Genomic DNA, 22,641 nt, shown 5'->3' on the forward strand with positions numbered 1-22,641 from the left:
TGGAGATTACTTTGATATGTTTAGATTATGGATATGATTTTTATTTGTTACTTTTTCTTATCTATAGCTTCTTCTATGACAGGGTATCATTTGTGGGAAAAGAAAAACATTTTAAAGAACCAAAGGAAAAGAAAAATATATGCAATTTTCAGCTTAGAATATATTAAATATTTACTTATATCATTTTACAAGATTTCTTTCTTATTTTGCAACCAAAGAATCTTCTAGCCCCTGAAAGGGTCTGAGACTGACTATCCCAGGACACCTTACCGCCTGAGTGGGGCTAGTCCTGGAGCAGCCGCTGTCCCAGGTGCTGAAGGAAATGGCCCACTCCTGCCCCCTTCACCACCTCTCACTGTTGTGCTGTTGTGGACCCTCTTGACCCCCACTTCCTAGAACATCTAGACGAACACGAAATCCTGGGTCATGCTTCCCTGAGGGGAAATTTTTTTTCGGCTCCTAGATTCAGACTAGCGTCACATCAAAGCAGCTTGTAACTATGTAACAGATGTAATTATGGGCATTTTGAATTTACTGAATCTTCTAATGACAGTTTTCTTCAACAGAGGTTCTCATAAGTCCTAAAACTTAAATGTGTAACTTTAAAACATTTTAAGTTTGAGAAAATGATGCAAAACGAAGGGAGGAAATGAACACTTATTGAAGATGCTTACCAGATATTATCAGTCATTTACACACGCTTGCTTATAAATCTTCACAACATGGCAATGAAGTGGCTACTGTTATGTAATAAAGACACTGAGGCTTAGAGAGTGATATGATTTTCCCCAAATCAAACAGCTAGTAAATGGCAGACTGGAATGCTGACTTTTGTAGGGATGGAATGGTGGATCCAGGGACATCTGATCCTGACTGCATCTAGCTCTCTGTTCCACCTTCCCTAAAGAGTAGTCTTGTCCTCATGATCCAAGATGTAGCTCCAGCTATTATAACTATACCTGCCCCCATTCCCCTCCCCTCCCTCCTTCCCTCTACCTCCCAGGTTCATAGCCACGCCCACCCGCCTAGATCCTCCCAGGCCCCAAGCGCCCCGGCTGGCTCTCGATGTGACTGGAACGGAAATGAGAAGCATAGTTTTATTCCTGGGAATCTGGAGGTGTCTAGGGTCACGATGGATCCCAGGCAAGAAGGTGATGGGTCATTGCTGCCCTGTGCTCAGCGGCTCCACCCGCAGCCAAAGTCCGCCCTCTGCGCGCAGGATCAGCTCTGGCTTCCTGCGAGGCTCTTCCTTGTCCGGCAGGACGCGGAACCGCAGTAGCGTCAGCGCCAGGACCACCTTCATCTCAGTCATGGCGAATGTCTGCCCGATACAGTTCCTGTGGGTGGGAGTGGGGGCTTTGACTGCACCCGGAACCCTCACCCGGACCCCAAAACACCTGGTATCTGGCCCACAACCCCCATTCCCACCCACAGTATAGAGAAAGAGGCTAACCATGCCTGGAACCGTATGTGGGCTTGCATATCTCCAGACCCTAGTCCACTCTCCACTGCTGAACTCAGACCAGTAGACAGGGGAGCGGGTCCCCTCAGCACACCATGAACCCCTCCTTGAGCCCACCACCATTCCCCAGACTCTTACCATAATGTCTGAGGGGAGTGGAGAGAAAGTGACCATCTTAAAGTTTTCCCCCTTCCTGGCCCCACACTTAACCTGGAATTTCACCCCCAGCCCCCTACCCCCACCTCTCCACCCCCATCTCAGATGGCCGCTGTCTTCACCTGGGCCCCGCGGAGAAGGGAACAAAAGCCACAGGTGACCTCCCTTTGATGTTTTCTGGGTCGAAGCGGAAGGGATCAAAGACCTGGGGGCAAGACAAGACAGGGCTACTTGGCAGGTGTTTGTATAGTAGGGGGAGGTGATGGCTGATTTGCCAGAAGTCAGAACCCTGGGTCCCCTGAGGGGAGTGGATAAGGATAAGGGAGGTGGGGGGTGGGGGAGGTATCACCTCAGGATCTGGCCACACAGATGGGTTGTGGTGGGTCCCGAAAATGCTGATGAGGCAGATAACACCTGTGGAAGAGGAGGGGCAGTCAGGTCTAGGTCCCACCTGCCCGATTGGCCCCTCTTTCTCACCAGGAACCTCCTCTCCTAGTCATTGTGGGCACCTTTGGGGATGACCCGGCCATCTGGAAGTACAGTGTCCTGGGTACAGCGGCGGGAGATGACCGAGACTGGGGGGTGCAATCGCAGACTCTCCTTGATGCACATGGTTAGGAAGGGCAACTGGGCCAGGTCGTCCCTGAGGAAACCCCATGACAATTATCCAGTGAGCAAAAATAGAGCCCTCCTTGTGCCCCATAAGACCCTCTCTGCCTAGAACAAAATTGGATTGTTGGTTTAAATATCTCCAAACACATTAGGTTGTATACATTTCTTATGTACAGCTTTTTCTTTGTCCATCATACATCAAAATAATGGTTCTTAAAAATAAAGAAAAAAAAAAAAAAAGCAATGTCATAGAAGTACCAGAAGAAGTTTAGTGAGGTATTTTTAGCACCTTTTAAAGCAAAACATGGAAAAGCCAACCATAAGTTTACAAATTTGTATAAAAATAAAATATTATTTATGGCAAGACAGCAAAGTCAAAAGGCAAATGAGTAAAAGATCAGATTCAATGTTTACTCTTATTTATTATAGCACTGGAGACACTAGGTAATGCAATTAGATGTGAAAAAGGAGCATAATGCAATTCAAAATGTGGGGTGAATATGTAATTTTTGGCAGACAGTGATTTTATACTTAGTAAACAAGAGAATTCACTGGAAAACTTTTATAGACATTGAAGATCCAGTAAGGGGACTGAATTATTTTTCTTTAATCCCCTTCATTTTGGGTGGTGATTTAAATTCCTTTGTAAAAAACTTTTATTGGAGTATAGTTGGTTTACAACATTTTATTTATTTCTACTGTACAGGAAAGTGAATCAGCTACATGTATCGCCTCATTTTTTATTTTCTTCCCATTCTGTCACCACAGAGCATTGAATAGTTTCCCTAAGCTATACAGTAGGTTCTTATTAGTTATCTATTTTATACATAGTATCAATAGTGTATATTAAATTCTTAACATAGACTCAAGGGATTAGATCTGATAGACAGAGTGCCTGAAGAACTATGGACAGAGGTTCATGACATTGTACAGGAGGCAGTGATCAAGACCATCCCCAAGAAAAAGAAATCCGAAAAGGCAAAATGGTTGTTTGAGGAAGCCTTACAAATAGCTGAGAAAAGAAGAGAAGCTAAAGGCAAAGGAGAAAAGGAAAGATATAAGCATCTGAATGCAGAGTTCCAAAGAATAGCAGAGAGATAAGAAAGCCTTCCTCAGTGATCAATGCAAAGAAATAGATGAAAACAATAGAATGGGAAAGACTAGAGATCTCTTCAAGAAAATTAGAGATACTAAGGGAACATTTCATGAAAAGATGGACACAATAAAGGACAGAAATGGTATGGACCTAACAGAAGCAGAAGATATTAAGAAGAGTTGGCAAGAATACACAGAAAAACTATACCAAAAAGATGTCCATGACCCAGGTACCACGATGGTGTGATCACTGGACTAGAGCCAGACATCCTGGAATGCGAAGCCAGGTGGGCCTTAGGAAGCATCACAACAAACAAAGCTAGTGGAGGTGATGGAATTCCAGTTGAGCTATTTCAAATCCTAAAAGATGATGCTGTGAAAGTGCTGCACTCTATAGGCCAGCAAATTTGGAAAACTCAGCAGTGGCCAAAGGACTGCAAAAGGTCAGTTTTCATTCTAATTCCAAAGAAAGGCAATGCCAAAGAATGTTCAAACTACCGCACAATTACACTCATTTCACATGCTAGTAAAGTAATGCTCAAAATTCTCCAAGCCAGGCTTCAACAGTACGTGAACTGAGAACTTCCAGATGTTCAAGCTGGATTTAGAAAAGGCAGACAAACCAGAGAGCAAATTGCCAACATTGGTTGAATCATCAAGAAAGCCAGAGAGTTCCAGAAAAACATCTATTTCTGCTTTATTGACTATGCCAAAGCCTTTGACTGTGTGGATCACAACAAACTGTGGAAAATTCTTAAAGAGATGGGAATACCAGACCACCTGACCTGCCTCCTGAGAAATCTATATATGGGTCAAGAAGCAACAGTTAGAACCGGACACGGAAAAACAGACTGGTTCCAAATTGGGAAAGGAGTACGTCAAGGCTGTATATTGTCACCCTGCTTATTTAGCTTATATGCAGAGTACATCATGTGAAATGATGGGCAGGATGAAGCACAAGCTGGAATCAAGATTGCCAGGAGAAATATCAATAACCTCAGATATGCAGATGACATCACCCTTATGACAGAAAGTGAAGAAGAACTAAAAAGCCCCTTGTTGAAAGTGAAAGAGGAGAGTGAAAAAGTTGGCTTAAAACTCAACATTCAGAAAACTAAGATCATGGCCTCTGGTCCCATCACTTCATGGCAAATAGATAGGAAAACAATGGAAACAGTGAGAGACTATTTTTGGGGCTCCAAAATCACTGCAGATGGTGACTACAGCCATGAAATTAAAAGATGCTTGCTCCTTGGAAAAAAAAAGCTATGACCAATCTAGACAGCACATTAAAAAGCAGAGACATTGCTTCACCAACAATGGTCCATCTAGTCAATGCTATGGTTTTTCCAGTAGTCAAGTATAGATGTGAGAGTTGGACTATAAAGAAAGCAGAGGGCCAAAAAATCGATGCTTTTGAACTGTAATGTTGGAGAAGACTCTTGAGAGTCCCTTGGACTGAAAGGAGATCCAACCAGTCAATCCTAAAGGAAATCAGTCCTAATATTCATTGGAGGGACTGATGCTAAAGCTGAAACTCCAATACTTTGGCCATCTGATGTGAAGAACTGACTCATTGGAAAAGACCCTGATGCTGGGCAAGATTGAAGGCAGGAGGAGAAGGGGATGACAGAGGATGATATGGTTGGATGGCATCACTGACTCAATGGATGTGAGTTTGAGCAAGTTCTGTCAGTTGGTTCTGGACAGGAAAACCTGGTGTGCTGCAATCCATGGGGTCACAAATAGTAGGACATGACTGAGTGACTAAACTGAATTGAATTAAAATTCTTAGCAGGTGATACAGTTAACTTATTCAAAATTGGATAACCACAAAACACAACAGCTGTGGCCCAATAGCACTCATTTCCCTTCCTCACAGTTTGCCTAATAGTTATTTTTTTAAGTATTCTAGTACTAGATCCTGCCAAGTCTCTGATCATATTCCTACTAAGCAATGATGCCAGAACCAACCAACCATCTCTTCTCAACAGAACCAATGAGAGGGGCTCAGAAATAGACCAGGAGACTTGGACTTACCATTCAATGTTTTTAGGCTCACGATCCTTCAGGAGCTCTTGCACCTCCTGCCGGCAGCGCTCCTGGTATTCTTTGTGCTTGGCAAGATTGTACAGAATCCAGGAGAGACCACTGGCTGTGGTATCATGGCCTGAGAAGCATTCAGAAAGGCTTGGGTCTCTGGGCTACTTCAGCACCAGAGCATGGACAGCTCCCTCGAATTAAGGCCCATGGAGAGGATAGGGAGGGATAGGGTGGCCCAGGGTCCATTCAGCAAGTTCTTTCTCCTCCTGTAGTCCTACACTGGGACCCTCACCTTCAAACATGAAGGTGTCAGCTTCAGCTCGGATATCTTCATCTGACAATCCCTTCCCATCTTCATCCTGGAGAGAAAGCAAGATCCCCAGAATCACACCAGCTTTGAAGGCACCTGAGTCTAACCTGAGACAGTCTTTGAACATCTCCATCATCCATCTAGAAACCCAAGGCCACCTTGAACTCCTGGACACTATCACTAGAGGACCCACCACACAGATTTCCTCTTGACCACTTTGCCTCTTAAATTGTCCCTGGTGAATGGAATCAAAGATCCATAAATATTTTCATGTTTCTACATGATGCAACCTGGGTTAAAGAATGACTGAATGGAAACTTAGAAACTAGAGATTGAACATTGCCCCAGTGCCATTTGCTCACTTTGTATGATAGTATTGGGTTGGACAGAAAGCTTGTTTGGGTTTTTGGCAACCCAATAAATTCAGAGATTCCTTTTCTCCCCTAAAGATAAGGAATGGGTTATAAACCTGTAGATCTATAGACTTCAATTTCTTTCCAGTGAGGATTTGTTTAAACTCCAGAACATTGTCTGTCTTTTCTACTCTTGTTTCATATTGTTTCATATCTTCTCCTCTTGTCTCCCCTCCTCCCCTCCTCACTGCTCCCTTCTTCTTTTCTTTCTCTCTTTCCCTCTCCCTGACCACCCTTGTATGGAAGAAGGGAGCATATATCTTGCATAAGTTCTAAAATTCAGAATGTCAGTGGCAGTCTGATGGTTAAGACTCCACACTTTCACTGCAGGGGACACAGGTTCCATTTCTGGTTGGGGAACTAAGATCCAGCATGCCAAATGGGGTGGTCAAAAAAAAAAAAAGAGTTCTAGAATTCAACACTTGGCAGTACTTCCCCTCCATGAGAGCATGGCTGCATGTAAAGATAGAAGCATCATGGTGCCCTCAAAGGAATTTGGGGATGGGGAACCAAGGCTACAATTCTACTCTGACTACTGTTACTGCTATAAATAATACATAGGTTGCTCTTATCTAGGGTTCTGTATATATACATACATGTGTATATATGTATGCAAGTATACAGACATGTGAGACTTCCCAGGTAGCTCAGTGGTAAAGAATCTGCTTGCCAACGCAGGAGATACAAGGAAACATGGGTTTGATCCCTGGCTTGGGAAGGTCCCCTAGAGGAAGAAATGGCAAGCCAATCTAGCATTCTTGCCTGTAAAATCCCATGGACAGAGCACGAGGGTGGGCTACAATCCACGAGGTCACAGAGTCAGACATGACTGAGCTCACACATGTATATGCACATATCCTGTCTTATTAACTTGGAAGTAGAGTGAAATCTCAGGCCCCTTACAAAATTTCAGATTTAGCAGCCCTCCTGCAGGCAGTATTCCATATTGGTCATCTTTAAAACTTATCCTAACCCACCCCTCCCTTCCATGAGCATCTCACATGGCTCCCCAGTGCCCTCTGCATCCAGTCCAAGTTCTTTGATCAAATCAAGTTCCCAAGGTCCATTCTACTTCTTGAACAAGAAACCAGAGGAGCCCACCTTGGTCAACAGGAGCACATCAATGAAGTCTAAAGTCTTGGTCTTCGCTTTGGCCTTGAGGAAGTCATCAATACTCTCACTGGGGAGGGTGCGGTGCCGCTCCTGGATGACGGCATCTGTGAAGTCGTGCACCAGGCGGCAGGCCCTGCGGAAGCGCCGCCCATCTGGGGTGAGGTAGTACAGGAAGTCCATGTGCAAAAAAATCTCCTGGTGTCGTTTTGCAACAAGGGCACTGAGCTCCAAGATGGCAGCAATATATTCACTGGGCTTCCTGTAGAATGAGAGCACGAAGGGATGCAAGAACTTAAAACACCTGAAACTCAGAAACCGAAGGCTACCTCCCTTCAGGAAACTGAGGCTCCAAGAACAGGTGGGCCCATAGATCCAGTATGGTGATGAGCCACGAGAGTCATGCTCCAGACTCTTTCAATCCACTTCCCATCTCTGTGAGCTGCCTCCATACCCCAGGCAGCCAGAGCACAGCTTCTCCTCTCTCTCTTACCCAGTATCTGCCCTTTTTCTCCAAAACTGTCCACTCAGCTCAGATCTTCTGCTAGAAGGTCAATTGGAGAAGGAAATGGCACCCTACTCCAGTACTCTTGCCTGGAAAATCCCATGGACAGAGGAGTCCATGGGGTCACAAAGAACCAGACATGACTGAGCGACTTCACTTTCACTTTCATTCACTTCCCTATTCTTAGATCCATTGTCAACACCATCCAGGGTCTACATTATGGTCAGTCTTCTCTTGAGTCAGATGTTAGAGTTCAGATTTGACCATGACTCTCATCTTCTGAAGCACTTTTCATAGCTTCCTGGAAACCTCAGGATAAAGTTCATATCCTCTTTGTCTGGCTTCAAATGCCCTTAAGATATAACCTGCTCACTTCTCCAACCTTATTTCCGAAGTGTCTCATCACTATTGCACACACTTTGTTCATTATAACCTCCTGCCCTTTATCAAACTGTTCTACCTACTTGCAGGAATAGCTCCTTCTCTTTCCCTTCTCTGTCCTTCAATGTCCAGCTCTGACTCACCTCCTCCAGGAAGACTCTTCTGATTACCCTCCCTCCCTCATCTACTCTAGTGGGTCTACATTCCCAGGCCCTGGGCTGAGACTCACTCCTGGCAATTGCTGTCGTAACTGAAGATGCATTTCTGCAGACTGTCCAGGGTCATGAGGCTGATGTGTTCAAACATGTCCAGATGGGTGTGGCCCTCTTTGATCAGGTGCTGCCACTTGGCCTGAACAGAGAAGAGGACACAGCTGAAGCTGAGAATTGCCTCCCTGGTGCCCCTCCCTAATCCCAAACACCAAGATGCACTCCCCCAGACTTTGTCTCCTGGTCCCAGGCACCCAGCCCCGGGGAGGACTGGGCTTGTGTTACTATTAGTATATAAACTCCATGGCTGGGAGCCAGGAGATCTGGGTTTGTGAATCCTGGCTCTGTGCTCTATACTTATGTATCATTGGTCAACTTTAAATAAAGTTAAGTGCTAACAATTGTTATTCAGTGACAGCAGCCATGAAATTAAAAGACGCTTCTTGAAAGAAAAGCTATGGCAAACCTAGACAGTGTATTAAAAAGCAGAGACATCATCTTGCCTACAAAAGTGCTTATAGTCAAAGCTATAGCTTTTCCAGTAATCATGTATGGCTGTGAGAGGTGGACCATAAAGAAGGCTGAGCACTGAAGAATTGATGCTTCAAATTTTGGTGCTGGAGAAGACTCTTGAGAATCACTTGGACAGCAAGGAGATCAAACCAACCAATCCTAAAGGAAATCAACTCTGAATATTCACTGGAAGGACTGATGCTGAAGCTTAAGCTCCAATACTTTGGCCACCTGATGTGAAGAGCGGATTCATTGGAAAAGTCCCTGATGCTTGGAGAGATTGAGGGCATGAGCAGAAGGGGGTGACAGAGAATGAGATGGATAGATGACATCACTGACTCAATGGACATGAGTTTGAGAAAACTCTGGGAGCTAGCAAAGGACAGGGAAGCCTGGTGTGTTGTAATCCACGGGATTGCAAAGAGTCAGACAGGACTTAATGACTGACCAACCAACAACAACAAATGTTAGGTTTTATCATCTTCATTGTTATAAATCGATTAGGAAAATGTTCCTTTTATGTTAGAAGAGTTAATCCTTTGTGGGCCCAGAGTACCCACGCACATTTTTTCTGGGTAGGCCAAAAAATTGGAAGGCCCTGATGTTCTTTACCTGGCCCATTTCTCAGAGTTGTGTTTGTAGCAGACAGCCTTGAGAAGTGAGGTAGTGACTCCTCCTGGACAAATATTAGGATTGCTTCTAATTGCTATAAAAGTCGTAGAGTCCCTAAACCTAGTACTCCCTCCCCTGTGATAAAACATACTACATGAGCAGGCATCTATAGAAGCCCACCTGTGTCACTTGCATGAGATTCGGTGACTTGGATGAAGAATGCAAACCAACAAGCAGCACATGTTGTTTGCTGGGCTAACCTTTGTCTATGACCCAGGAGTCTCACATATTCCGGCAGAATCCATAAAACAGTAATAAGCTCACTTGTCAGCTTGCAAGTATGGAAAAATTACAGGCACTTCACAAAAGCCTGACCTCTAATTCTTCACTTCCTTATGTATGTATCCAAACTTTTTGCAATGTAATTTTTCAGTAACTCTACTTGGAGGTGGAGCCTGTTTCAGCATCTTTTGATCCTGAGCTTGCCTTGGACTTGCTTTGGCCAATAGACTGTGGTGAAAATGATGAGATGACCAACCCAAACCTAGACCCCAAGGCACATTGCAGCTTCCTCTCAGTCTTCTCAAATCCTGCCTCTGCCATTTGAACCAGTCTGAGATGCCCTTTGAAGGGAGAGAATCACATGAAAGGAAGTCTAGGTACCACAGCTGAGATCATCCTAGATCAGCTTGTAGCCAACCAAGCTTCAAACCTGTGACAGGACTGACCCAGACCAGCAATGCTTCCTACCTGTATGGTCAGGCCACCCAACACAGCTGTCCTCTTGTTCTCTGTACATCCCATGCTTGACCAGTCCCTGCTTCACCTACACCCTATTCACATGACAGACCTTCCTCTTAATCATGGAGCCTAATGAGTAAATTCTACATACTTGTCTTCAGCCTCAGATGGTGATTGTTCTCATCTTTATATCAAAGCATCTCCATCATAATAGTTTATTAAAGCGGTAGTGAGAGGGTGGGCTCCTCTACTAGTTTTCTTGGTAACTTATTAAACAACCTGACATCAATTCCCCCACAACTGGTTACATCCCACTCCCCACCCTGGTAGGGAAGACTTCTGCCTTGCCCTTCCTGCTGTCTGCTGCACATGGTGGGGTATCACTCCAGGACCTTGCTTCAGACATGCAAGATCCCTGTATCCATTAAAACATGGATGTCTCTGTTTCTTACTCCAGCTCCTTCTTCAGTTCTGTGGCTTGCAGGCCTGCAGGATGCAGCGCAACACTATCAGACCCATAGCTGATCACAGATACATGAGTGACCCCATCTCCATCTAGAAGAACCAAGCAACTGACTCATAGATTTGCTGTCAGTGTGCCTGTGTGCACAGTCATATCCAACTCTCTGTGACCCCAGGCTCCTCCATCTAAGGGATTATCCCCAAAAGAATATGGGAGTGGGTTGCCCTTTCCTCCTCCAGGGGATCTTCCTAGGGATCAAACCTGTGTCTCCTGTGGCTACTGCACTGGCAGGAGGATTCTTTACTGCGGAGCCACCTGGGCTGACCTTTGCTGTCAATACTAAAATCCTTCTTGTTTTCAAGTGATTTATTATTTAGAAAGAACTAGTCCAATATTCATTATTATTATGAAACATGTCTCAAGATTCCAAGGCTTCTGTCAAGGTAGAATAGAAACTAATGCCTTCTGAGCACCTACTGTGTGCCAGGGATCTGGTTCCAATATGTTAGCTCTACTGACTGACAGCAGGGATCACATTATGCTAATTTTATAGCCAAAGCAACTGAGGCTCAGAAAGGAAGAACAATAGACTCAAAGCCACTTAGAAGAGCCAGAATTATAAATAAGATGTCTATGAGTCTCCATGTCCCCCAGACTCCAGCTGGAACCCTGGGTTTAAGAGACTCACGTGCATGATGTCTGTGCTCTTGGTGAAAATCTTCATATAGGGCTTCAGGATGTTGAAGTGGAAGGCAGGTGTCAGCATGCGACGGTGCCTGCTCCACTTGTCACCAGCACTCAGCAGGAGCCCATCCCCTAGCAGAGACAGCCACAGGGAGTAAGCAAAGGAAGACCTTCCCCTGGGTCCCCAGGGATGTCCCCAGCCCCCTTTGTGAACAGTTACTCACCTAGCCAGGGCTTTAGAACTTCATAGAAGATCACGTCCTTTGGTGCGACAGCAGCTGACATGAATGAGGACCATTAGGGTCCTCTCCCCAAGGAGAGAGGGGAGGGAAGGGGCTTTTGGTGGGGAGTGGAGAATCCTAACTAGAAATCTGCATTCGCCCTCCAAGCCATCCATAGCAGAATGGGGCCAAGAGCACAGGAAATGTGGAAGTGGTGTGAGGGGAGGGCGGAACCAGACCAGGCTACAGCACAGAACAGAGCAAAGGCAGAGCCCACAGACATGACTGTATGTGCTTAGATACATCCCAACATGACACAACGTGCCCAGCATTCCTTGACATGGCATCTTCTGAACACCCAAGCATAACCCAGCACTCTACAAAACATCATTATGGGGACCAAGGTCACCACACTTGCCCCAGCAGTGACCGCCCCCCGCCGAGACGTCTGACATGGCCCCATGTGTTAACATGCCCTGACGTGGCCCCAACATGTGTGACGCAACCTGACAGGACACAACAGCTCTGCCATGGACCTGAAGACCATCTGACCTGACCTGAGTGTGGCCCGGGCAGGCTCCAGACAGAACCTGAATACACTGATGATACAGACCTGAACCAGGTGAGACCCAGACCCGCCCTAAGACGTGCATCAGACGAGACTCACATAAGGTCTCAGGCATTCCTCAGAGTGGCTTTGAGTCCCAGACTGCAGATAAATCCGAAATGTACCCCAGGAGTGACCAGCAGGAGAACCAGAGAGTCTCTAATGGCATCACAGACGAGAACCAGAGAGACTCCAAGATGCCTCAAATGTCTTTGGCCATAGCTGAGCCCCAGAGGTGACTGAGACCATCTCTGAGCTCAGTTATAAAATACAGCAAGTGTCACCAGGTATAACACATATCAGCTGTAACCAGAATCAAAGTAGAAATATAAACATGACCAGATGTGGCCATTCAGCAGACATTGCACAGACATGCCCAGAGGTCAGGCAGGTGGGATTCTGCAATGGGAGACAGTGGCATCTTTGCCATGCCCCCTTGCCTGCATCCTGGTCACTTGCACACAGAGCCTATGACAGGGGGCAAGCTGTGGTCAAGGGCATGTCTACCTGGAGCAAAGCACACAGGCTTGATGCAGGTGGGGTGGAAGGTGTGGATGACTGCGTGCCAGGGCCCCACCCACCAGCAGGACATATCCCCATAGGTGCTGGCCAGGCCCTGTGTGTACCGGAGAACGTCCTCTGAGCTCTGAATCTGGAGAGGAACAAATAGGACCCAATTCACACTCTTCTAGGCTGCCAGAGGGAAGAACTTGTAGGAAAGTGATCCTGACTTGAGCCTATGCACCGCCTTTAACAGCAACTCCTTAGTCCTCAGCCTCCTGCAAGGCTCCTTCCCCTTATCCTCCATATATGACAGTTGGGGTCCCTTGGGTGTGGGGAAAGAAATAGCCTTTCCCTGTTCGGACCCCAAACACCATGTGCCCCTGATTTCTCTTCCATTCCCTTATTCCAGATAAGAACTGAGGCTCTGAGTGATGGAGTCACTTACTCACATTCTTACAGATAAGAAATCTGAGACACTAGTCCAGGACTGTTTAATCCAGGGCCTGCATTCTTAGCTCCAAAACAATAGCTCAGAGGACCCTGTGCCCCCAAGACATGGAATTCAGAGTTTCAGGGATGCAGGAATTGGTCCTATGACCCAGGCAAAAGAAATTAAAGGGAACCCTGTATCTTTTCCTGGAAGTGTTGTGAATGAGCTAACTGTTCCATGAAGGTTGAGCTTCATGGGTTCATCTGTACCAGGATGAGAGTGATACTGTCACAGATAAACACAGAACTAAACAATGGAGACAGATTTCTTTGTCTTCAGATTGTCTGTCTCTGATGGACTGTTTAAGCCCTGCGTCCACCTGGGCTTGAAGACACCCACCTGGGATTTTACAACCAGTTGATTCTCTTTCTCTTGGTAGATTATGTAGAGTTGCATTTCCATCATTACCAGCTAAAGGAGAATTTAGCAGGCAGAGAGAGGATGGGCCCTTCCCAGGTTCACCCAGCATTCTGGTGTCTGAACCCAGGTCTCTGACACATGCTGCTTGTTGTCCTGCTTGCCTGATCTGTGTATGGGAGGGGCAGAAGGCAAGGGAAGGAAGCAAGGGTTGGGTGAAGTTTCCTCAGGGAGATTCCTGGGGACTGGAGAAGGAGGACACTGAACTAGAAGTGTTCAAGAACAAAGAACAGGCTCAAAGAAACTGACCCACCAGAGAGGTAAATAGCCATGGAAATAGCAACCAGATCTTCTACCAGCCACCGGCCACATTGCTCTCGATCTGGGGATGGGTGGGACTGAGGACATGCCTGGCAGGGGGCCTGGAATGTTATGGATGCCCACTGCATAATTCTATCCTCTGCTTTAAAATTTTAAAAAATTTCCAGATCCAGTTTCAGCAACTCCTCCTCAGGAAGCCTTCCAGCCTCCCCCAGCAGAGAACCTTGCTTCTTCTCTGCATTTGCGCAGCTCATCTCCCTCTGGCCAATTTCTGACCACACCAGGTCATGGATCTCTCTGCCCTAATCTGAGGCTTTATGTTTGGGGGTGTCTTTCACCCAGGACACCAGGGTGGGGTGTAAATGGCAATAGGAGAAGGGAGGAGGGAGGAGGCTATGAGATTGGGATGATGAATACATGAAGGAAAGAAGAAGATGGCAGAGAGAGGAGGAGAGGGGGGTTGGGGTCCTGTAGGGACCACATGGAAGCTTGGCAGGGAGGGGCTGGAAGCCCTGAAGTGTGCCATGGCACCCATCACCACAAGCTCTGCCTGAGTACCTGAAGCATTGGCGACGATCCGGATCAAGTCAGGGTGGCAGAAAACGATGATGGGGGTGATGGGACCCATCCAGATCCTAAATCCTTGGGAGTATTTGGCCACCAGCTCAGTTAATTTGCTCATGCCCTGCTCCGTGGGGGGGACCTGTAAGCAAGGTAAGGGTCATCACTCTGCAGAAGGAGAGTCCACTGCAGTGGATGGAGTGTGGGATCCTGCACAGATGGAGGGAATCTCTGCTTCCTTCTTCCCTCTGGGGGAGGGAGGGACCTGGAGGCTCTCCAAGTCCCAAAGGTCTATCCCAGGGCACAGGGAGAAGACAGGCTCTGTGCCCACAGGGAGGTGGACCTTGGCTTGAGAATGCAAATTTTTCTGGTCCTCCTGGGAGTTGTCCACCAGGGGTGGCCACAGGAGGAAATCCTTTTGGGGGAGGTTTGTGGATGTCAGGGTGGCCTCAGACTTCTCCCTGGGTTTTGGTCCCACATCCTTTTATCTCTGGGCCAGTCCACATGGCCTCTGCTTCCTTGCATAGCAAAGGATCTGCAGACCTGGGACCTTCTAGCCCTGGCTGACCCCAGGGACAGACATGAACTCTGCCTTTTAATCAGCGAGGAACTGTGACCTAGGAACTCCCGCAATGGTCAGTCTCTGTGCAGAGCACATCCTGTCTATTTGTATGGACAACGCTTTCAACTGTGCCACTTACAAATGAAGAAATGGAGGCCACATCCCCTCAAAGGGGAAGAAGTGTGGATTTTCTCCTGGTGAAGCACCCTTCCCTCACAATGCTCCATTCAAACCTGACAAATACCCCAGGTGCTCTAGGCAGGTGACATCATTTTCACTTTTGTGCATTGCTCCCGTCTCCCCAAGCACCTAAGGTGAGGATTCAAAGCACTAGATGAGATTGGTCCAGAGAGGGAGTGTGACTCAGCCGAGGTCGCATATCAAGAGGGGCTGGAGGAAGGAAGTATAAACAAGAATGGCCCCCACAGCCAAGCCCTGTGGGGAAGGCAGAACTGAGGTCACTTTGTAACATTCCTGCTGCCTGCAGGACCTGCTGAGACCATTTTAAGACCCAAAATCTCAGCAAATCTTCACAATGAGCCTTGGATACCATTATTGTGAATTTTGCCTTAATGAACAGTAGTTGTTATAAGTCCTTCCCCAAGTTTAGTTCTTGTCCCAGGCAGGAGAGGGAAGCTGCCTGGGAAATGCGGGGAGCTGGATGCCCATCCATTTGATCTTGACTGAGGGAGGTGATGTCATATTCATCACCAGGGTCATCAAATATTTAGAGTGTTTACGTTGTGCCAGCCCTGGACAGGGCACTGTAGTGTCTCCTCCCCAGAATGATCATCAAACTGGGATGTGTTAATAAGTACTTGGGTGATTAACTGTTTAATTAATTGTGACTAGGACCAAGTCAAAGGTCCAAGTCTAGTCACAAGATAGGTGGGTGTGGAGGAGGGGTAAGTCTAAGAAGGCTCTGAAAGCGGAAGTGAGTAGCTAAGTTTATCCAGATGGGGAGAGGGGCCTAATGGGACATCTTGGGGCAAGGGTGGGGTGTAAGATTAGAGGAAGGGGTCCTGGGAATGGGAGAGGGTGGGAGCTTTTCTCCTGTAGGTGGGAATAGGGAAGTGATATCTATTTCCTGTGAGGAAGCTGTGACCCAGAGTGAAAAGACACAGGAAAGGGGCCACATGCAGAGCAGACCCTGGACAGCACCCTTGAGGACCTCCAGGCCACCATGGAAACTGGAGAGGCCAGGGAACCAGGTTCTGTGCAGCCCGGCCTCAGAGATTCATAATGTGTGCAAGGCATGCAGCAGATGGACCCTAAAACAGGCTAGGGTTGGAAGGACAGGACGTGGGGAAGGTCCTGATGGCAGAGCAGGGAAATGAATGAGTGAGGGAAGAGGGGCTCCCCGGCCTCCCTGGCTTCTCTGCTGTCCTAGATCCCAGTCCAAACTTGAACCCCATTCCTGACCCTCAGGAAGTCCATCCACCCTGATCCCCCAGACCCATGCTCCTGCCCACACTCACCAGGCCTAGGTGACCCAAGAACCAGTTGCGTTTTGGGGGCTGTGGGAAACACTGGAGGCGACGAGAGTTGTTGTAGAAGGTGTAGGTCCAGGCCAGAATGCGGGCCAGGAGCCAGGAGGCCCCAGTGAACAGCAGCAGCAGCCACGGGGAGGCTGCCACTGGCCCGAGTCCCAGCCAGGACAGGCTCAGCTCCAGCATCCTGTGGGGCAGTCAGAGTGGAGGCTGAATCCTGAGGATGAAGGAAGAGGCAGTGATGGTGAGTTGTGAGGCAAAGACAAATAGAGGGAGAGGAGCAAGGGAGTGAAGGACAGGGATGGGGAGTGCTGGGATGGGCAAGAAGGGCTCAGAGACAGGCAGACAGGGACTGGGAGAGGGGAGGGAGAAACACAGAAATTCAGAGGAATAGGGAAATACAGACAGAAAGACACATACAAACATGCACAAAGAATGTGTGTTAGTTACCCACTGGTATTCCCTCATCTCCCTGGCCAGTTCTTTCCCTGGAGCCACCCTGCCTTGGGTAGCAGCCTTCCCTACCCTGGGCCAGGACCCCCAGCCTTTTGACCCCCAGCCTGGCACCTTCTGTCAAGAGCGGCTTGTCTCACACAAATTCCTCTCCTCTCCTCCTGGGATGGCTTTATTTGGCCCCTGAACCTATGGGAAGCTGCCAGGGGCCAGGCTAAGCCAGCCAATCCCTGGAGCCTACTTACTTCCTCCTTACCTGGCAGCTGCCCACATAGAAGGTGGGGGGAGGGGGAGCATAGCGCTATTGAAAGCAGCTTGTGAACCAGCTCAGAATCACGCATTGTTGACACTGAGTCCTCAGGACTCAATATGTCCTATGTGGGCACACTGGGGCAAAGGTGACTCTTGGCTTCCCAGTTTACAATGAGCCCTGCCCTTCCAGGGTCAAGGTACAGCAGGTAGAAGAATGTATATTCAGGTGCCAGGTAAGTAGGACCTGGCCCTAGCCTTATCCCAAAACATGTCTGGGGCTCTGCTCCATGCATGGGCCAGGAGGGCTTCATGCACCATGTCTCAGCACAGAATCAATAAGCTCAGAGACATGAAGTTTCTACCATCTGGGTCACAGCCTGGAAAGGTATTCAAGCCCTTCCTCCAAACAGCCCGAAGCCTTGTTTGAGAGATGATTTCTGGGAACAGGAACAGAGAAACCAGCCTGGAAGAGCATTACCTGCACTGGACTCATGGGATAAAAAGCCCGCAGCCAGAAGAGGGCACTTGGAGGCTTGAGGATAAGGCTGCAAGGAGCTTATAGAGAACAAGACCTGCTCAGGGCAGGACAGAGTTGGGAGATTCTGAGTGGGCAGCCTCACTCTGACTGTGGGCTGTGCTGACCTTCCCTGGGCTCAGTCTTCCCATGTGGCAAAGTGGGATGTTGGATGAGAGCCTGAGAGAGGAACCAAGGAGAGTCTCACAATAAGATGGGAAGATCAGGATCCCCCCAAAAAGATGGAATGAAGGAAAAGGCCTGTCACCTAGTACTCACGCTTCTCTGTGCCAATATTCCACACAGATATTCCTCTTCTGTGTAGAGAGCTGTATGTAAAAACTGTGTGCCAGGTACCTCAGAAAGCATGCCTGTAGTGCGCCAGGAACTCTACATAAAGCACACCTACTATATATCAGGTGCTGACATAAAACGCATCTTGCTGTTGTTCAGTGGTCAAGTTGTGTCCGACTCTCTGCAACCCCATCAACTGCAACACACCAGGCTTCCCTGTCCTTCACTATCTCCCTGAGTTTGCTCAAACTGATGTCCACGGAGTCAGTGATGCCATCCAACCATCTTATCCTCTGTTGCCTGCTTCTCCTCTTGCTGTCAATCTTTCCCAATATCAGGGTCTTTTCCAGTGAATCGGCTTTTCACATCAGGTGGCCAAAGTATTGGAGCTTTAGCTTCAGCATCAGTCCTCCCAATGAATATTCAGGGTTGATTTCCTTTAGGACTGATTTTATCCCCTCCCTATCTACTGCATGCCAAGTACTCTTCACAAATCTGGTTCACTCTGTGCCAGCTGTTGCAAATGGAGCATGCCTACTGTGTATTGGATGCTCTCCAGAAGGCTTCCTACTCAGTGCCAGGTGCTCTATATAAAGCATCCTTGCTATGTGCAAAGTACTCTGTGTTAAGAGCACCAACTGTGTGCTTGGTGCTTTATGTAAATATGCCTACTGTATGTCAGATACTCTACATAAAGCGTGCCTACTGTATGCTGGATACTCTAAACAAATCATTTCTCCTGTATCCCAGGTGTTCTCCATAAAGCATGCCTACTGAGTTGCCAACATACTGCACAAAGTACATGTACTGTGTCCTGGGTATTCATGAAGTATGCCTACTGTGTGCCAGGTACTGTACATAAAATACAGTACAGTACTCTCTGCTGTACTGTAGAGAGTACAGTACTATACTCTCTCTGTGAGAGAGGTCTTCTACATAAAGTATACCCATTGTGTGTCAGATGTTCTGCAACAAGATAATACTTCCTCCTTCCCTCAGTGCTCCTGGCCAACACATTGCTAATCAGGCAGGAGACCCAAAGGATAGCAGGAGGAATGACACCTATTTAAAGGAAGAGCAAACTGAGGCTCAAAGAAGGCAAGCCTCTAGCCTAAGTTGTTGAGCTGGAAGGAATCTATGTTTGCCCTATCCCCAAGCCTAAGCCTTTCCCCTCTGCCATGCTGCTCTACTTCTATTTGTAAGGGACAGTGCTCGGTTAATCTAGGGACATTTATAGTGGTGGAATCTCAGGCAATATGGTGACCCCTGTGGGGAGATATCTTGAGGTCCTTGTATCACCACATTGATGGATCATACAACCATATTCAGAATGCACCGCCCAGTGGATCTCCAATGGATATACCATCTCCTCCTGGCCCTCTCTTGATCCTGTCCAGAATTGCTCTGAGGTGTGGTCTCAGGTGGACAGAAAACTTGAAAGATGGGACTCCTAGAGGAGCTGCTGAGCAGGAGAGTATGGGAAAGACAGTCCTTAATTCCTCAATTAATGCCTTAATGCTTGTAGAACCAATGACATGCAATAGTCCTTCTTTGTAGAGCTCATACTTTGTAAACAGCCCCTACTTAAATCAACTCTTATGTAGCTCATTTGAGGTCTCTGCCAGAACCCGACTATTACGTTGACCAAAGGGATAGGACACCTCAGTAACCTAGTCATGTGAGTGTCTGTGTTTGCTTAGGCATGGAAAATGTTGAAAAATTATACCCGACACCTGGAATGGGATGGTGGAATAGGAGGAACAATGATTCTGTTAAATGTCTACATTTAACCAATTGTTCCCTTTTCTTAGATGAAGACTGCAAACCATTTTTCATTATGATCAGTAATCTATGTAATTACAAATCATATTTTTAAAAGGAAAAATTCATAGCATTGCACATAATACCATGCTGACTGCTTGCTTAGTGCTATGCCAACCAGGTGGCAGCAAGCAATACATGGGATCTGTAGAAACCAGAGAGAATTGAGATTGAGAACTAGGACTTCAGGTGCCAAATCAGGCCCCACTAAGTGAATCTGGGCAGGTCTCTTTACCTTTCTGTGCCTCAATTTCTAACCCCAAAATTGAGGGTAATTACAAATAAAATCAAATGTGAAACTCAAATAAATTGAAGTGAGTTAACTGTTAATAACAACACTTCCAGGCTCACAGTCATCACTAAGCCTGAATAATTGCCTTTATTTCACTTATTTTATGACAGAAGGAGGACACGGACACCAGCCATGAGCCTTGGTCTCCACTGGCATGGACATCAGCTCTCTTGAAGTCTATGAGTGTACACTGTTCTTTACTCCCATGAAAGGTACAAGCACTTGCTTGAGAACAGATGACTCATGGTTAATGCTAGGGTCTATTGTCCCTTTCTAGCTGTGTGGCCTTGAGAAAGCGACTTGCCTTCTCTGTGCCTTATATTCCTCCTCAGCAAAATGGGAATAATAATAGGCTGTTGTGTTTGGAGGAGTTAGCTTATGTGTGTGTTAGTTTGAATTCTCTGGAAGTAGATCCTGATGAAAGAATTCAAGTATAAATACTTTGTTTTGAGGTGATGCTGAGGCAAGGCTTCTAATGCAAGTTGCTTCTTTGGGAAGTGATCCCAGGAAATGCCAGTAGGGCACTGTGGAAGAGAGACTGTGAAGGGAAGGCAGCAGGTAAAGGGTGCTTCAGTGAGAAAGCTCACATTGTGGGCACCTGGGTCTCAGTCTATGGGGGACAGAAGAGAACATGCACCCACCAGTCCTTATTCAGGGTTGCTTTTAAGGGCGTTATTTCTCCATAATGTCCTTCCAGTACTGCATGGGTGAGATCTGGGGACAGAGGTAGGAGCCTCCCACAGCTGTTGATGTGAGGAACATAACGCGGTGTGGACTGTTAGAGTAGTTCAGTGACTTCAAGATACATACACTCACATCCTTACACACATATAACATGTACACAGTTACATAAACAATCACATATGCATACATACTGTCTGCACATAGACACATACAAACACAGTGACATGTACCCACATGTGCTTGCATTTACACACACACTTTTGTACACATGTGCACACACATGTGCAAAGCACATGACACTCATGCATGTACCCATGCACACAATTACATACATACAGTCACACACACCACCACCCAGTGACACCTAGGCATACACACAGTCCCACACATCGTCACAGAGTTACACACACATTCATGGAGACTGAATGTCTTAGAGCTTGTTGTCTCTGAATCTTCTAGCATGAGTCTCCAACACACGCAGAGGAATGTGTACCCCACAGCAGCCAGTCACTGGACTAGTCAGCCAGTCACTGAATGTGTACCCCACTCAGCCAGTCACTGAGTGTGTCTTGAGAATTAAACAGGAGGCTTATGACCCCATGCCTCCCTTCCTCCTCTCTCTCATTCATTCACCATCACAGCCCTTAGTGGAAAGTCAAAATCCATTTGTAGTGGGAGAGGAAATATTTGAAACTTATGTACAGATAACTTTTTGAAGGGGTTCGCTCCATGGTGGGGAAAAGAAACTCTGTGTTAACTGGTAGGAAAGTGGGATGAAGCAAAGTGTTTTTTGAAAGATTGATGTAATAATAGCATTATTTGTATTCCACTGGGAATGATGCAATAGACTTCAGGATATATGATCAATATAAAAAATTAATTTTATTTTTATATTCCAGCGGTTAGCAAACTATGGTCTATGGACCATATCTGACCTGTGGCCTGTTTTTGTAAGATATACAAGCAAAGAATCATTTTATATTTTAAAAGAATTGTAAAAGGAGGGAAGGAAGGGGAGGAGGAGTAACTGAATATGGCCTACAAGCACTAAAATATTTACTATATGGGTCCCTACAAAAAATATTTGTCAACTCTGCTGTACACTAGCAATAAACAATTGGAAAATGTTTTCAAATGCCATTTTTCTCAAGTATCATTAACTGGAAAAAGTGGAATACTCAGGTATAAATCTGACAAAATATGTGCATGAATTCCAGGATGAAAACTTCAAGATGCTGATAAAAGAAATACAAGAAGACCCAAATTAGTGGAGATATACAATGTTCATGCACTGGAAGACTCAATATTGGTAATATCTTAAGTCTCCTAAAAGTGATCTACAAATTCTGAGAAATCACAGTCTCAGGAGGAATTTTTGTAGAAATAAGATGATTATAAAATTTTCATGAAAATGCAAAGGACCTAGAATAGCCAAAATTATTCTGAAAAAGAAAAATAAAGTTGAAGGATTTACAAAACCCCTTTCAAGACATATTATAAAACAGCAGTAATCATGACTGGGTGATGATACTGGCCAAAGACTAGACACATAAATCAATTGAATGGAACAGAGAGTCCATAACTTAAAAAAAAAAAAAAAAAAGCAAGGCAAGTCAAAGCTCAAAAGACAGTCTTTGCAATAAGTGGTACCGGAAAAACTGAACATTCACATGAAAAAGTCAACTTATATGTCATACCTTATGTAAAATTCAATTTAATATGAATCATGGAATTAAATAATGTAAAAATATAAAACTTTTAGAAGAAAAAACTAGAAGAGAATCTTTGGGCCAATAAGTTAAACAAAACATTCTTATATATAACATCATCAGCATACATTATAAAAAGAAGGAAATGGTAAGTTGCACTTTATAAACATTTAAAAATTTTGCTTTGTGAAAGAAATATA

General features: G+C 46.1%; 1 protein-coding gene across 2 annotated transcripts; it reads right to left on the reverse strand.

Moving 5' to 3' along the window:
* Positions 1-1,083: 1,083 nt before the first annotated feature.
* LOC113896074 (docosahexaenoic acid omega-hydroxylase CYP4F3-like) lies at positions 1,084-16,627 on the reverse strand. Of its 2 annotated transcripts, none has more exons than XM_027548071.1 (12): positions 16,411-16,627; positions 12,645-12,789; positions 11,534-11,587; positions 11,314-11,441; positions 8,317-8,438; positions 7,193-7,463; positions 5,661-5,727; positions 5,366-5,495; positions 2,128-2,261; positions 1,968-2,032; positions 1,741-1,823; positions 1,084-1,337 (listed from the first exon to the last, which is right to left on the reverse strand). In XM_027548071.1, the coding sequence occupies exons 1-12, from the start codon at positions 16,606-16,608 to the stop codon at positions 1,160-1,162; spliced, it is 1,575 nt and encodes a 524-aa protein (XP_027403872.1). In that variant the 5' UTR covers positions 16,609-16,627; the 3' UTR covers positions 1,084-1,159. The 2 variants fall into 2 exon arrangements, with proteins under 2 accessions (XP_027403872.1, XP_027403870.1); XM_027548069.1 differs by lacking the exon at positions 12,645-12,789 and adding an exon at positions 14,368-14,512.
* Positions 16,628-22,641: the final 6,014 nt, after the last annotated feature.

The sequence above is a fragment of the Bos indicus x Bos taurus genome, chromosome 7, assembly GCF_003369695.1.
Source record: "Bos indicus x Bos taurus breed Angus x Brahman F1 hybrid chromosome 7, Bos_hybrid_MaternalHap_v2.0, whole genome shotgun sequence".
NCBI classification, from domain to species: domain Eukaryota; kingdom Metazoa; phylum Chordata; class Mammalia; order Artiodactyla; family Bovidae; genus Bos; species Bos indicus x Bos taurus.

Coding starts and splice junctions, on each gene's coding strand:
- LOC113896074 (XM_027548071.1), bottom strand. CDS start 16,608: ATGCTGGAGCTGAGCCTGTCCTGGCTGGGACTCGGGCCAGTGGCAGCC. Junction 5,496..5,660: donor TGACACCTTCATGTTTGAAG/GTGAGGGTCCCA, acceptor AATGCTTCTCAG/GCCATGATACCACAGCCAGT. Junction 1,338..1,740: donor CCCTTCTCCGCGGGGCCCAG/GTGAAGACAGCG, acceptor TCCCACCCACAG/GAACTGTATCGGGCAGACAT.